Source organism: Anguilla rostrata, chromosome 16, assembly GCF_018555375.3.
Source record: "Anguilla rostrata isolate EN2019 chromosome 16, ASM1855537v3, whole genome shotgun sequence".
Taxonomy (NCBI): Eukaryota; Metazoa; Chordata; class Actinopteri; order Anguilliformes; family Anguillidae; genus Anguilla; species Anguilla rostrata.
In genome coordinates this window covers 23,553,016-23,569,108 of record NC_057948.1, presented here as the reverse complement: position 1 = coordinate 23,569,108, position 16,093 = coordinate 23,553,016, and the positions used below count along the sequence as shown (strand labels likewise).

The following is a 16,093-nucleotide window of genomic DNA, read 5'->3' as shown; positions in this document are numbered from 1 at the left end:
GCTACTCAGAGTTGTTTCTGCACTTCTGCACTTTTTTAAAATTTAAAAAGCAGGAACTACATCTGCTAGGTTTAGGTTAGTTCTTGATTTTGTCACATTGGGAATATCCTTGCACAATTTGTAAGCTTTTCAAGAGTTACACAGATTTCACCTGTCTGAGTCCCTACTGGAATGGGTTTGTCATACAATGCTCACCTTCCCATGTCTGGAGCTTCTGACCAGTCACAGTCTGTGTCTTTGTTCCAGCCCGAGTCGTCCAGGCAACAGGCGAGGAAGAGGAGCAGGGAGGAGGTGGTGGATATCGACGACCCGGAGACGCAGCGCTTCCCGTACCCGTTTAACGAGCTGCTGGTGTGGGCAGTGCTCATGAAGAGGCAGAAGATGGCGCTGTTCTTCTGGCAGCACGGGGAAGAGTCCATGGCCAAGGCCCTGGTGGCCTGCAGGCTCTCCCACTCCATGGCCGACGAGGTCCAGAAGAGCGATGTGGTGGACGGCACCTCTGAGGAGCTGAGGGAGTACTCCAAGTATGTATGAGCATTACTACAGTACTCACAGTAAGCATGAGTATCACTGAAGGACTACTCCAAGTATGTAGGAGTACTACTACAGTACTCACAGTAAGCATGCGTATTACTGAAGGAGTACAGCAAGTATGTATGAGTATTACCACAGTACTCACAATAAGCATGAGTATTACTGAAGGGGTACTCTGGGAACCAGATAGTACTCAAAAATGTGTAATGTGCTGTGAAATGTTTCTGTGGTTTAGGTGTTATGTAGGACAGGGTGTGGTGTGATGTTGGGGTGCAGTGTAATGTGGAGGTGTACTTTTATGACAGGGTGTGGTGTAATGTTGTGGTGCTGTGTGCTGACGGAGCACTAACAGGGTGTCATGGTGTCCAGCGAGTTTGGCACACTGGCGGTGGACCTGCTGGAGCAGTCATTCCGGCAGGATGAGACCATGGCCATGAAGCTGCTCACCTACGAGCTGAAGAGCTGGAGCAACTCCACCTGTCTGAAGCTGGCCGTGGCGTCCAGGCTGCGGCCCTTCGTGGCTCACACCTGTACGCAGATGCTGCTGTCCGACATGTGGATGGGCCGCCTCAACATGAGGAAGAACTCCTGGTACAAGGTAACCTGAGAGGAGATTTACCCAGAGACATCCCACAGACCCTCCCCTCCCCCAGGGCTTACTGCAGGCTGTGCCTTCATAAAGGACCCAGCGACGGGAACTAGAATCACCTGTGCTGATAACAAATCAGCCCCAGCTGTGCATATCTGTGGGTGAGGGTACTGCTGTCCATGGTCCTGAAGCTCCGCCAGCTCCCAAAAGAGGAGGATCCTCGTCCATGCTCACCTTCCAGTGTCACAGGGAGTTACAGGAGTAACTTGTGTGAATCACCTTACTGAACTCATTTAGTTTACACAGTTTATATTTACTTAGCTGGGTGCTTCAGCTGAGCCAATCAGGTGTAAGCGCTCTCCCTCCGGACTGAGTGGTAGCGCTCCCCACCAGAGAATCGTCATGGTTTCCCAACTACTACCACCATACTGGCACTCCCCCCTTATTATTTTAGGAGGAAAATACAGCACTGTTTAATGTGCTTTCTCTCCTAATGTTAGCTGTTGCTCCTTGTGTGGTTTGGGTTCAGGGCAGTCTGACTGACGTGTTAGTGAGAGTCGTTCCTCTTTGTTCAGGTAATTCTCAGCATCCTGGTTCCCCCCGCGATCCTCCTCCTGGAGTATAAGAGCAAAGCGGAGATGGCCCACATCCCCCAGTCGCAGGACGCCCACCTGATGACACTGGAGGACGGCGAGCACCCCTTCCACCACCCCGCCGCCAACGATCACATCCAAATGGTCAGGCCACACCCACAAAGGCCACATCGCAATCAGACACATCCACTCACCACATGCAGTAGTGTCCAGGTGAAGGGTGAAAAACAGGGTACAGGACAGGGGTGTCCAATCTTATCCGAAAAGGGCCAGAGTGGGTGTAGGTTTTTGTTTCAGCTCAGTACTAAGACACCCGATCATGCTTAATTAAACTGAATTCACTAATCCTGGTCTTCAGTCAAAACCTTGATAAGTAGAATCAGGTGTCTTAGTGCTGGGCCAAAACAAAAACTTGCACCCACACCGGCCCTTTTTGGATAAGACTGATGACTCTTGGTGTAGGAGGTGACCGCGATGATGCACAGAAAGTAGGGAAGGAGTATCCTCCATAATGGCAATCGCTGAACATTTGCAGACACAGAGCTGTTGTTTCTCTAACAGCACTAATTAGACAAGTCTACCTGCATTCAGGTGTCGGCTCATAAGGCGTCTCACCTGTGCTACTTCTGAGGCATCAGTGCCCTCAGGCCATGTTCTAAGTCATAATGGAGAATGACAAGTGTTCAACTCAAACCTGTTTTACTAGTAATTTGGTGCTTAATCCCACAAAATATACAATGGTACAAAAAAACAGCACCCTTTAGAAAACTCTGATAATAAATCATCAGTCAATTATCAATTATGTAAATGTATGAAGCACAATAAGCACCAGCGATTTTTGCAACAGGCTAAACATGCAAAAGAATTCTATTTTAATGTGCCACTTCCTTGGTCAATAACATTCACACTAGAAAATTAAAATGTAAAAGTTTTACTGCAATCAAATGTGTGAAATTGAACAGTCAACTGTATGATCAGCTTATTGGGTATATTTTTTTCTTACAGAATTGTAACCCTGTTTTGGAGAAGTTTTGTATTTCCTGTGTCTTAAATCTCCGGTTTGCAGGATGTTTTGAGGGAGGGGAGGCAGACTGACCACGCTGAGCAGAAAAGTGAGGGCACATACCCCCTCCGCAGCCGGAGAATCCCCGTCACCCGCAGGTTCTACGCCTTCTACCAAGCGCCCATCGTCAAGTTCTGGTTCAACACGGTGGGTGTGCCGCTGGTCCTGAGACTGTTTGCCACAGGGAGCAGAGACAGTTTTTAAGAAGCCTGACTAGCTAATTTCCACATTTTAAGTGGGAGGAAGGTTAAGCTGAGGGTATCAGAAATGCTTTGGCATGAAGGGGGTTAACCTCAGCTCCAGAGGGGTCTGCACTTAACATGATAAATTTTGGCTACCTCCTGACCCTAACCCCCAGAACCTAGCATTTCCACACAATTTGAGTTTAGTTGCATGAATCTTTGAATATACTGTGTATTATGGCATACCTGTTTAAGGTCCCAGTGACCTTGCTTTTGGTTTTGTTGGTCAGCTGGCGTACCTGGGGTTTCTTATGCTGTACTCGTATGTGATCCTGGTACGGATGCCCCCCACGCCTTCCGCGCAGGAGTGTGTGGTCATCCTCTACATCTTCACTTCCGCCATAGAGAAGACCCGGGAGGTACAGATCTGCCCTGACTGCCCCACTGTACCGCTCTGTCTCAGTGTCTGCGACACTTGTCCTGCCCTCATTGCATGTTGTTTGTTTTTTGTTTTTTTTATAGATGTGCATGTCTGAAGCAGGGAAGATAACTCAGAAGATCAGAGTCTGGTTCAGTGATTACTTTAACATTTCAGACACTATTGCAATAGTTACCTTCTTTGTGGGATTTGGACTGAGATTTGGAACAGGCGACATCTTCACGGCTGGGAGAATCGTTTACTGCCTGAATATCATATTTTGGTTTGTGCGGCTTCTGGACATTGTTGCGGTGAACCAATATGCTGGTCCCTACATCATGATGATTGGGAAAATGGTGAGTAAATTTAGTCTCCATTAAGCCATTAAGGTGTTAATTTAGAAAACATTCCAAAAAACCTACGCTTAAAGGAATCATTTATAAATTTCATTAACATCAATATGACTACCTGATTTAACAGGCACACTTGAACAGGAACCGGTTAGTTCAGTTTTCATTTTGAATGGTAAGCGTACACTAAATAAACAATGGCTTAAGTTTCTGTAATATTAAAAGCTTAATGTAAACTGACAATAGCAAATCTGAACATGGTGACAGATTATACCTGTATAATGATGGTAATCACTATTATGATGTCTTTGAATTTAAAAACAGGGCTTAATTAAAACGGCAGGCCTTGTTTGTGATTGCAGGTGGCCAACATGTTTTACATCGTTGTAATAATGGCTGTGATCCTGGTGAGCTACGGTGTGCCCCGGAAGGCCATACTGTACCCCAACGAGGAGCCGTCCTGGACGCTGGCGAAGGACGTGGTCTTCCAGCCCTACTGGATGATGTACGGGGAGGTGTACGCTTACGAGATCGATGGTAAGGGCGATGACGATGGTAAGCCAGCATTTTCTCTCCGCTTTTGAGGCACGGCATGGGTGATGCTCACCAGCACAGGAAATCACAAAAGGTGCTGGGATGACATAATCAGTATGTACACTCCACCCCACACAGGAGTTTACTTGGGACTGAAATTTAGGTTTTTTTTTTTTTTTTTGGGTTGTTTCACTTTTCTCATGGTTGTTCTGGGAGACGGCAGGGAAGGGCAGCCAGCTGGTGCGGTTATAGTCTGTATTTTAACACTGCTGGTTTGAAGAGTTTCGTGTTTTGCATGAATTACAGCCGTAGCCACGTCACAGTTTCATTGTCCTGTAACTTCACAATTTGTAAACTTGACATTTAGTAATTTAACTTGAACTATTCGTTGAAACTATGTTTCGTTGTTGCTGTGGTCCACCCCTCTCACCCCGTTGTTAACAGGTACTTTCTCTCCATTTCATCCTCAGTGTGTGCAGGAAACAGTGAGGCGAAGGAGTTGTGTGGTCCAGCCGTTTGGCTGACCCCACTATTGCAGGCTGTGTACCTCTTTGTTCAGTATATTCTCATTGTGAATCTACTCATCGCTTTCTTCAAGTAAGACAAACCGTTGATGTTAGGACCTTATCACCAATGCGACCTAAACACATCTTTTGGCTTGCTCAACATTGTCAAGAAATTAACCTGGATTAATACTGCAGGTTATAGCACATGGTTTTAGTAACTCAGACTGGTAAATACATGTCCCATAAGGTAGCCTACACACCCATGGCTTCAGCACAGTCCGGTTGATCTGCGTCTGCACTAAATGATGGTATAGTTTAATCTGTGGTATTGTTTTGCTCACAGCAACGTGTATCTGCAAGTGAAATCCATCTCGAACCTGGTGTGGAAGTACCAGCGGTACCATTTCATCATGGCGTACCACGAGAAGTCAGTCGTACCCCCACCTCTCGTCCTCCTCAGTCACCTGGTCTCCGTCTTCACCTGCATCTGTAGAAAGAGGAAGAAGGGCGGCATGACATATGGACCAAGTAGGAACAGCAGCCTCTTAAAGAGGAGGGAACTCAACATTGGTCCTGCAGGCTGGCACTGATTCCAACTAATTATGATGATGGTGATGGTGATGGTGATGGTGATGAAGAATAAACTTATCCTCCCAACTCGGGGCAGTGCTCTTGCTTTAGGCTGGAAAACTTGCTGGATTGCTGTCCTGCAGAACCAGAGTTGTTGAGCTCCTCCTTAAAATGTTTGGTCTCTGCCCCTGCTCTGGTTGCAAATGTGATTCTTATTTGGTTTTATAAAATGAAATCTTAAAAAGTGTTTCACCCCCTCACAGAGCTGTTTTTGACTGAGGAGGACAGAAAGAGGCTCCATGACTTTGAGGAGCAGTGCTTGGAGACGTACTTCCGGGAAAAGGACGACCACTTTCACTCTGGGAGTGAGGAGAGGATAAGGGTCACTTCTGACAGGTGCTTTGCGCATACCCAAATCCCTTTTGTGGACCAATCAAATGATAATATGCTCCATGTCATTAGCACAGATTAGCTATGATTGGTTCAAATACTACGTAATAGCTCCACCCATTTTGGGGTTGTTGCAGCATCCTTCTGCACCACTGTTCAGCGCAGCTCAGGAGAACACTAAGAGCGCCTGACCAGTGAGATCATCAGCAGTGTTCAGACCCACCTTCTTATCGTTTCTGCAGGGTGCAAAGCATGCTCCTGCAACTGAAGGAAGTTGGCAAGCGGGTGAACTTCATAAAGCGCTCCCTCACCACCCTGGACTCCCAGATCGGGCACCTGCAGGACCTGTCTGTTCTGACGGTGGACACGCTGAAGGCCCTGTCTGCCCAGCGAGCTTCAGAAGCCAGCAAGGTCCACAACCAGATCACCCGGGAGCTAAGCGTCTCCAAGAACCTGGGGCCCCGCCCTCTGGACATGCCTTCTCAGCCCCAGGGCCCCACCCTGCTCAAGCGCAGCACAGGGGCTGGCATCGGCCCCCCGGTCCAGCAGGGTGAGGCCAGTGTGACTGACTCCATCTTCTGGGGCGGGGCCTGGGATGCAAACAGGAGCCGGGGGCCGGAGGCGGCTGGGGTGAGCCCTGAGGGGCGGAGCCTGGAGCCTGGGGTTTCCGACGCTGCCCTGTCTCCGCCCGAGCTCCGCCTCGGGGGCCGGCCCCTGGACGAGGGGGGCCCGCCGCCCCACGCAGAGGACTCCCAGAACACCACCACGCCCAGTAGCCTGCCCTGGGCTGCAAAGTTTTTTGTGGGCCCCCCTTCTTCTGTGGGGCATCATGGGGTCCTGCCCGAAAGCTTGAGTCTTGAGTTTGAGGCGTTTGTGGGTGAGTATGGGAGTGCAGAGAATATTCATGTCATTCACACCATTAACCTTTAACAGCACACACACATCATGCCAGTATACACTGACAAGTGCTTTGGGGATCAGACTCTCCATCAGACTCTCCTATGTTAACTTGCATAATTGTACAGCACTTATTGTTATGTTTAGCATAATATGTTTCCTGGTTTTAGCTTTTAGTGATTAAGCTGTTTTTTTATGGTATACCTAATTGTTGCAAAGTCTGATGGATTCTCTATTGTTTAAGGGCATAAAAGCATCGCAGAACGCTCGGGATTTGGAGAAGACCTCACTGGGGGAAACAGGCCTCTCAACCCATCACTGAGGGGAAAAGACCCGGTCAGATTTTATTACATTTTCATCAAGTAAAAAACATCTGGTACTGACTGTATTAGAACATAATCCAACTGTAGGATTACGTTTATCAACCAGCGTTGAGTGCAAGCCCTTTCTATTTTATGAGTCTGTTTAATGGTTAAAATACAGCAGGCTGGTTTTAAGCACAGCAGTCAAATTACTTTCACATGTTAATTTGTGATGTTTGTGAGTAAAGTTCTACAGAACTATCCAGAAAATAAATTATAATTGGTAATTTAATGTTTACAAATTACTGGTACAGTTTACTTTGGTGTACAGTATATTGTGTAATAATTTCTTTTTTCCCCAACTCAAGGGCTCCCCTAGTGGACTGATGAGGACAGCGAGTTCCTACGCAGGTTTCACAGAGTTTGGCAGAAACCCCTCTTCCCTCTGTCCCAACTCAGGTACACCTGAATCATCCCTCCTTTAACACTCCAGCCACCTTGGTCACCCCCCCCATGGTGCTAAAATCACTGATGTGTCTCCCGTTTGCGTGGCTGCTTACCTGTGTGAACGTGTGCGTTTAGCTCTCAGTGGGAGGGGGCGGAGTCGTGTGTCAGCCGAGGATCTCCTTTATCAGCAAGAGCAGAAAACAGGGCTGCTGGTGAGTCCTGCACCCTCGGCACCTTCTCTACAGAAACAACAGAACATTCAACAGCAGGCCATTGACCACTTAAAGCATATATTATTTCTGGCTAACTTTGACCCTTCCTTTCTCTTTTTACCCCCAAAAGGGCAAGTCAGCACAGCTCAGCAGTGTGTGAGTATGAGCGCATTTTTACGTTTTACTGTCTGTAGCCTCGTCCGAGCCAAGCTTCTCCTCAGCTCAAAGCCCTCCCTAAAACCTGCCCAGCAGGCAGACAGGCACCACGCCAGGGATTCTCTCACTTTCATTTCTTCCTCTAATACAATCACCTGAAAACTTTAAATGCAGTTCTGTGGTGAATCATTTCACTTCACCTGCCAGCACTGTTTTTTTTTATAGACCCCCTCAGCTATACCTATCAACTGTAAACAGGATCACAATTTTATCATTCAGATTTGGATCAACTACAACAACAGGGCAATCACACAACCACAGGGTTCGCCTCGTATGTTCCCCTTTTATTAAAAGAAAGGATCAACCACCCCCCCCCCCCCCACTGGAATTTCAGTTTCCATGGTGAGGGAGAAACAAAGAGCTATTCGGGACAAACTGTATAAACCCTATAGGAAGGGGCCTAATGATACTGGGGAAGCAGACTGACATATGCTTACAAACATGGACCATTTTAGAATTCTTGACAGTTTATTTGCCTCATGTAAATGAAAGGTTGCATTTATTCTCTTTAGCATTTATTTCTCTTTTGTTCTTTTCATTTTTGCCAGGACTCCAGGGGAAGAGCTCTTGAATGGTATGACGGCAAAATGTTTGGAAGTTTATTTGTGAGGGCCCAATATGTGGGAGAAATGTTTTTTTATGCATTTCTATGCTTTTTCTAGTATGTAGCACAGGAAGGGCTAGTAAACCCATAATCAATACCTACTTACCCTGCTCTCTCACAATTCCACTAGCCTGACTGTGCTACATCCTTGAGCCTAATACGGTACTACACATTTTGCTGTATTGTTTGTTAATTATATTTTATACAGTTTCCACATCTCTGTACATGTTCAGAAACACGCACCTCGGGGCCAGGAAAGACTGTGAGTAAATCAGGGCTTGATTTTTATTTATTTGTGATGGTTGGAAAAGCAGCATTGGTTTGTTTAAACACAGACGTTAAGCTGACTTTAGCCTAGGAAAGGTTGCATTTTTGTGGTCAGATACAGTATGTCCCAATGGCACGGTCGCCTGACAAAAATACTGAATACTTTTGCTGAATTATTATTTTCATTACAGTGGTGCTTTTTCTGTGATTATACCACACTCAATTTTTGTATACAGGCCAGTGCTAATCTTTAAATGCACAGTGTGAAAGTTGCTTCTGAACACATAAATGAACAGAAATGCATTTTCTTTCCTCTACAGCCATCGGTTCTCCCTTCAAACCCTTAGATACCAGCTTTCAGTATTCAGGTGAGACAGGCTGACTACATCAAGTCAAGCAATGAAGTTTCAAAGTAAATTTTAACTTCTGCCCCCCCCCCCCCAATAGCTGTGGAGCGCAATAACCTGATGAGACTGTCCCAGAGCATCCCCTTCACTCCAGTACCTCCAAAAGGTAAGAAACTCTCCCACCCCTTCCTGTCTGTGAGGATCTGATCTGCTAAATTGGTCCCCATTGGTCCCTATGAACTCAAACCCTGAGCCAGCCAAAAGAGGGAGGATGGACTCCCCCTCTCTTGAGTCTGGTTCCTTCTTATAGTCCATGTTTTGGGAGTTTTTCCGTTACCACACTCTGAATCTGCTTTTGCGGGAGGTTGATGTGAAGCGTATTGACAAATTCTGCGCAGATAAATTTTTGTTTGGCGCTCTGTCTCCCCCTGCAGGAGAACCTGTGACTCTGTACCGTCTGGAGGAGAGCTCTCCCAATACCATCAACAACAGCATGTCCTCTTGGGCCCAGAGGGGGCTCTGCGCCAAGATCGAATTCCTCAGCAAGGAGGAAATGGGCGGAGGCCTTCGGAGGGCGCTGAAGGTGCAGTGCACCTGGTGCGAAGACAACGTGCTCAAACCAGGACACCTGTACATCGTCAAGTCCTTCTTGCCAGAGGTGGTCAATACCTGGCAGAGCGTCTACAGAGATGACACTGTTCTGCAGCTGTGTCTGAGGGTGAGGCGTTTAACGTGCAGACATGTTTACAAGCAAAGACTACATCAGCAGGGCTGTGGAACAGACGTGATGCAGTGGTCCGATGGAGTGTCTGCTTGATTGTGGCAAATTATGCGATTTAAGTATCTGAAGAATACTTTCTCTCACAGGAAATTCAGCAGCAGAGAGCAGCTCAGAAACTGACCTTTGCCTTCAACCAAATAAAGCCGAAGACTATTGTTTACTCTCCCAGGTAACACACATAATGAACATGCTGCCCAACCGAGTGCAGCCTACTGAAGTGTTATTCTGGTGTGTCGACACAGCTTCCTGTATCTCAAAACAGGAAAGCCAGTTTTAACCTCTCAAAACCAGCATGTGGAAATAACCAAAGTGGCTGCCTCAGTCCACTCAAGTCCAGGCTCCTCTGACACATCCTGTCCTATCCTCCACCCCCCCAGGTTCCTGGAAGTGTTCCTGTTGTACTGTCACTCAGCCAGTCAGTGGTTTGCCATTGAGGAGTGCATCAGCGGCGAGTTCAGGAAGTTTAACAACAACAACGGGGATGAGATAGTTCCCTGCAGCCTGCTGGAGGAGACTATGCTGGCCTTCAGCCACTGGTCCTATGAGTACACCAGGGGAGAACTGCTGGTGCTCGATCTGCAAGGTGACTTTGCAGTCTCTGTCCCCCCCTTTTCCAGTGTTCATAAAAATTCAAAACATACTTGTACATGTCAGCCCGGTAATGCCCATCATGCTCTGCAATGCCTCTCCTTTCAGGTGTCGGGGAGATTTTGACGGATCCATCTGTAATTACAAGAGGCGAAAACGAGTGAGTGCCCCATGAGTCAGCATTCTGTGTGTGTGTGTGTGTGTGTGTGTGTGTGCGTACGTGCGTGCGTGTATTTCCTGCTTTACAGAGCAGTGTGTCTACGTGCATGTGTGTTCTGCTCTGCTCTTAGTGAAGAGGAAACTATAATAACTGCCTGGCTCAGTGAAGCCTGTGTGATCAGAAAAGGAAATCAGTCCATCTGTCAGTGCAGGTCAGGGGTAGGTAGTGTTTTTACTTGGCACTACATCCAGCTGTGTCTTGCACACAGGTCATATGAGATGATATTCGGGCCAGCAAACTTGGGGGACGACGCCATCCGGAACTTCAGAGAGAAACATCACTGTAACTCCTGCTGCCGCAAGCTGCACCTCCCTGGTGCGTTTTCCCTTCATTTTGTTTGGGGTTCAGGTTTCAGGTTTAAATTTTCTTTTTGGCCACCAGGATTTTGTCTTGGGAATGCTGTGAGCACACACCTAGCCCAGTGTCTCCGCTCTCTCTCTTCCATGCAGATCTAAAGAGAAACGAGTACACCCCTGATAAAGTCACCCTGCCCCCTGACGACACCCCAGGCGAGGGTTCTGTCCAATCGCAGAGTGCCACCAAAGAAGAGAGATCCCCGATACGACTGATGCCGTGAGAGAGGACAGGAAGTATGTGACAGAAGTCAAAGGAAGTTTGCCTTTGTTCCCATCAAGGCAAATGAATTGGGAGTCTCAGGTGGATTTATGGCTTTCAATAGTGTTTTAAAACAATGGCAGTAGCATATGCGGCTCCATGAAATGGAAGGCAGTCCCTCCCATGTTGGATCAAAAGGACACAGGCTAACAGGGCATTTGGCTACTAAAGGCATCCAGATCATCCTGGTGTCTAATAATGAAGATATGAAATGGCACAATCACAAAAAACGATGAAAAAATCCACTTACTTTTAAGATCTTATTTTATTTTATGAAATACAAACACAACAAAATAAGTATGGATCATTTGATGGCAATATGCACATACGTGTTCTTATGGAAATGGAAATTGAATATACGGAAAATATTTTGAAATGTATATACAATATATGAGCAAATGTGAAATTACTGCCTGCTTTCAGATGCTTTCGATGCAGTATTTTACCAATACTCTGCTATGAAGTATTCAAAAATAGCCCACACATTTACATTACTGCAGTGTATTTCATTTTCAAACAAAGTGTATAGGGTTATATGAATATATTCCAACATACCAGCCTAATGTCTTTGGACAGAGAGGTGCTGCAGTACTTATTATTAACATGCAAGATGACGTTAGTATGTACTAGGTGTAAGTTTTTGTGATGGCACATATGCAGTGGTAAACCTGTTCAAAGTGAAAGTCAAAGAATTTATCAGGAGGATATTATATTGCAACGGTAGGTGTGTATTTTATATGTTTATCATTTGTGGAGGGTCTTCATGAATATATGTGGGCTGGAAAATATGGGGCAACTTTTATAGCACAATGTGTGATTTGCAGACATATGTACTGTAATGTAGCTGTATGATAGTGATGACCAAAAATTATCAATATAAATTTGTTACATAGGTTCAGGCATTTTTTCATACAAGTAAAATGTGAGAAATTATATTTAGTGCATCTTATAGATACAGAAATGTGGTGCAAACGGAATAGATATTTCACGCAGTCCAAATTAAACATGCTAAGGGTATGACACTGCAATTTTTCACTGTGTACCTTTATATAATAAAGTCTGAAATGCATACATTCTTTCATGTTATGTAGCTATCATTTGATTTTTTTAATACCCCCATCCATTTAACAAATATGTTTTAGGAAGTTCCTCACTGGTGGACTGTATTTTGCTTACTAAACATATAATAGCCTACACTATAATGAGTGGATAAACAGGCCAATATTGTGGATATGAAAATATACGTGCAAATATCACACGTAAAAGATTCGTTATCTTAGTCACCTGTCATTGAGTTGGGCGTGGCCGAACTATACAAATAGGCTAACTTAACTCAGTGACTTAGCAGTTTTGTGGACTGAACTCGATGAAGTGAACACCAAAGGACACCAAACATCGAAGTGAAAACCAAACAAAGACCGGAACATGGCACCAACCGTGCACATAGAATACTGGTAAGCATTTTGTCATCAGTCAACGAAAAATATGACCCACATTTGAATTGTAATTAGCCTATAAATGGCAAAAAAGCTTTACTTTCTTGTAGGCTAGGTCTACAATAGCCTATACGGCAAATTTACAATATTGAATGCCATTATGTTGTTTAATTTAGGTTGAATTCAAAGAAGTTTTAAAACTAATTTACTATGTATTTCTTGTACTTTAACAGCGGCGGATGAGGGTACTCCTCCAGGTATCGGGAACTAGCTGGACTGATTAAAACGCATGTCCCCGATGCCATTGTGTCCGGAAAAGTCGGACGCAGCTGTAAGACTTTTATTTATCTGAATATGACTGGATTTGTACTTTGAGACTGTCCAACGCTGACATTGTTTAGAAACAGATATCGTTGCCAAGGGACACAATTGAGTTCATATCAGTTGAGTGTTGTCCAGTGCAGTTTTGGCAACACAACATTAACATACGTACCTTTTTAAATTGAACATATAATTCAAATTTACAAGGAAGTTGGGAACATTCACATTGCGTTCACTTGTAAACACAAACTAAAATCAAATATAATGGGGCAGTTACAGGAATGAAAGCACATGATATACCAGTGAGCACAAGCCAAAAGACCGAATCTAGACGTCTAGAGGGTTGGAAAACGGGTTGAGAGATGTTCTGACATAAATGGACTAGGTTAGCTAAATTTAGCCATAATTCAACTCGGGTTTTACCCGGATTTATTTTATTTGCCCAACAAATTTTCGCCTTAACACTTATCCAGTAATACATAAAACACATAATTACACCTATTATGGGATTATGCTGTCAAAAAGGGTGCTGATGTATTTTCCTTTAAGTAGCATTTCATATCATGCAAAGGTTTAATGGAAAATTAGGCCGTTGTAGGACTTGCTGTTTAAATCAAACAGCGGAGTTTTGACCATCAGACAGGGTGACAACTTGTTTAACAGATTTATAGCTTAACTCTTCCCTGATGGTTATCGTAATTCAAATAAAAACGTGTCCTATATCGTATCGATTGATAAAAGGCAGTGTAGACCCATCACATAGTCTGCAAAAACGTTATGGACATCTAACACGGCTCCCACGCACAAGGTGGGAATACAAGTTTCTGTTGGAGCAACGGGATACACACATCAACGTGACTTTTTAGATCGCTGCCCCTTTATCAATTTTTTAATAAGTCATGCTTCCTTATTGCGCTGGCACGGAGCTTACCGGCAAAACAACCCGTATGATGCACCCCTTCCAACGTTAAAAGCCGTAAATATTGTTGGACAGCGACAAAACCTCATAGTGGAGCTTTCTGAATGTGAAAACACCGACTGTATATCCACAGGGGTTATTTTTTTCGGTTTTAAATTATTTTAAACTGAACTTTGTCGCCCCCTACAGCAAGCTTTGAGGTCACTGTCAATGACATGTTGGTGTACTCCAAGCTGGAATCCCACGCCTTCCCAGACAACAGCGAGGTAAATCAAGGAACCACATCAAAGAGAACAGATGTATTTTCACCAAAACATATCTACATGGAATCCATTATTACAAGCGCATTTTAATTGCATTTTCTATTACTGCACTTTTGCATTACAATAGCTTTATTAGCTTCTAGATTCAAATCAGTGTTCTCTTGAATGTCAACTGCTGAAATTAGGTAGAAATATTAACAATAAAACACACTTAACTTCATTGTTCAAACAAGTTCCAGCTGGTTGAAAGTTAATGAAGGCAGGCTCTGTGGTCATATGGAATGTGCAATGAATGTCACCTGTCTGCTCTGCACGCTGCAGGTAGTGGAGATGGTGAAGAAGGCCAGCGCAGGAGGAGAGGTGCAGAAAGTCAAGAAGAAGAAGGACAGCTGCCTGATCCAATAGTGGAGACGTCCTGTCACGGGAAAGCATTTTCTTAGAGTTCTGATCCAGGGGTGGCTCTGTTAATGACTGTGTGTACTGAAAGAAAGGGCCCACACATGATGGAGTCCCAGAATCACTCCTGCTGATGCGCTGTAAGAAATGCAGTCCTTTTTGTGTTACATTTCTTACTCTACTACTTTACAGTCAACTGATATTTCTACCTTTGTATTGTTTTACACTCTTCCCTGTGTATCTACATCTAACAAGTCAGGCCTTTCAATAGTAAGTTAACTAATTAATTCACACTGAAACAGTGAGCACAATCAGATCAAACGTGTTCAGCTATAACTTTAGAAACAACATTCAGAATTCTTTCACCCATCTAATTTTTCTTACCCACTTTCATTTTCACCAAATTTTGGAAAAGCAGTCACAATTTTCAGACCCATCCGTGGACCAACTTCAGTTTGATTCAGGGGAGGCCAGAATAACACATCTCCTCCAAAAGCAGGTGCTGTCAGGGCTTCACCACGCAGTCCGCTGGCTGAGCTGCGCAGTCATGGCATCAGATGTGCGTGCTTTCTACACGGCTTCTGCCCACAGACTGCAAGCACCTGCTCAAACTGAGGGGTTAAGATGTTATAAGACTGACAACCAATATCCTCCCTCAGCAACGCGATGGGCAATTATGGGCCAGTCGGTTACCCACAGAAATAGACCATGGGGCGTTTCACTGTGCTTCCAGTACAGAACGTCAGACCACAGCTCAGAGACCATGTTTTTAATACTATTTTTGTCTGCCTACTGGAGGCAGGGAGTGTAATTATGTAACAGTGAGAGTCTGTCAGGAGGATGGGAGTGTAGGGGGAGCACTAGAAATGAAAATATTTTGCGCTCAAAAAACAGAATTATTTGACACTGGAATGAAAGGTACACCTTTACCACATGGGTTCTGATGTTTTTCCTTTATGTCCCAAACAATTTAAATGAGACTTTTACTCTTTATGATCAATCACAACCTGTTATCTTTGACAGTAAGAAATAAAAACTCATTGTTTCTCAACAAATATCACATTTGACTTTTTATTTTTTCCCTCCACAAGAGGCTGTCAAAAGTTAAAAGTGAAACTACTGCAAGATGATCGCAGGTTTGGAATGCACATCGTGGAATTTATCAAACCAACAGTAAACATTTTATAATAAATACTTTTCATCGTTATTGTGGTTTATCTGATCATCTCATTTTTGTAAGAAGTCACCAAACAGAAAGATTTCCCCAAATAGATTTCCTTGCCCAATTCAGGTTTACAATCATCTTACACCAGTGACATATTGGGAGGTGTGTATGCAAAGCCTGCTTTTTTAACACATGCACCAAAACCACATTTTGTCGAACGACAGGCCAGTTAGATTCTATATTAGGCTGAAAAACCCTTTAATACCAATTAGAAGAGCAGAACGTGGAGTTCAGGATCCAGCCGTTTGCAAACAGCAGTTCTGATGCTCGCTGGCCCAAGCAGGGTTTTATGTAGTAGTTTTCCTTTT

General features: G+C 44.6%; 1 protein-coding gene across 4 annotated transcripts in view; it reads left to right on the top strand.

Annotated features, from left to right (window-relative positions):
- The window catches only part of LOC135242260 (transient receptor potential cation channel subfamily M member 7-like), a 29,379-nt gene extending 13,764 nt beyond the window's left edge, over positions 1–15,615 (top strand). For 2 of the 4 annotated variants that reach the window (XM_064313259.1, XM_064313257.1), the window contains exons 16-43: positions 247–524; positions 904–1,132; positions 1,699–1,860; positions 2,783–2,926; positions 3,252–3,380; positions 3,484–3,735; positions 4,092–4,284; positions 4,734–4,860; positions 5,113–5,297; positions 5,603–5,735; positions 5,972–6,606; positions 6,871–6,962; positions 7,297–7,387; positions 7,511–7,587; positions 7,718–7,743; positions 8,352–8,377; positions 8,616–8,669; positions 8,995–9,042; positions 9,122–9,187; positions 9,456–9,739; positions 9,889–9,971; positions 10,180–10,385; positions 10,499–10,550; positions 10,819–10,925; positions 11,060–12,679; positions 12,895–12,992; positions 14,091–14,167; positions 14,486–15,615. In XM_064313259.1, coding sequence (XP_064169329.1) covers positions 247–524; positions 904–1,132; positions 1,699–1,860; positions 2,783–2,926; positions 3,252–3,380; positions 3,484–3,735; positions 4,092–4,284; positions 4,734–4,860; positions 5,113–5,297; positions 5,603–5,735; positions 5,972–6,606; positions 6,871–6,962; positions 7,297–7,387; positions 7,511–7,587; positions 7,718–7,743; positions 8,352–8,377; positions 8,616–8,669; positions 8,995–9,042; positions 9,122–9,187; positions 9,456–9,739; positions 9,889–9,971; positions 10,180–10,385; positions 10,499–10,550; positions 10,819–10,925; positions 11,060–11,187 — 3,807 coding nt within the window. In that variant the 3' untranslated portion in view covers positions 11,188–12,679; positions 12,895–12,992; positions 14,091–14,167; positions 14,486–15,615. Of the gene's footprint in view, positions 1–246; positions 525–886; positions 1,133–1,698; positions 1,861–2,782; positions 2,927–3,251; positions 3,381–3,483; positions 3,736–4,091; positions 4,285–4,733; positions 4,861–5,112; positions 5,298–5,602; positions 5,736–5,971; positions 6,607–6,870; positions 6,963–7,296; positions 7,388–7,510; positions 7,588–7,717; positions 7,744–8,351; positions 8,378–8,615; positions 8,670–8,994; positions 9,043–9,121; positions 9,188–9,455; positions 9,740–9,888; positions 9,972–10,179; positions 10,386–10,498; positions 10,551–10,818; positions 10,926–11,059; positions 12,680–12,894; positions 12,993–14,090; positions 14,168–14,485 lie in introns of those variants that run through there. The other 2 variants (XM_064313258.1, XM_064313260.1) reach the window with 2 other exon arrangements.
- The last annotated feature ends 478 nt before the right edge of the window (positions 15,616–16,093 follow it).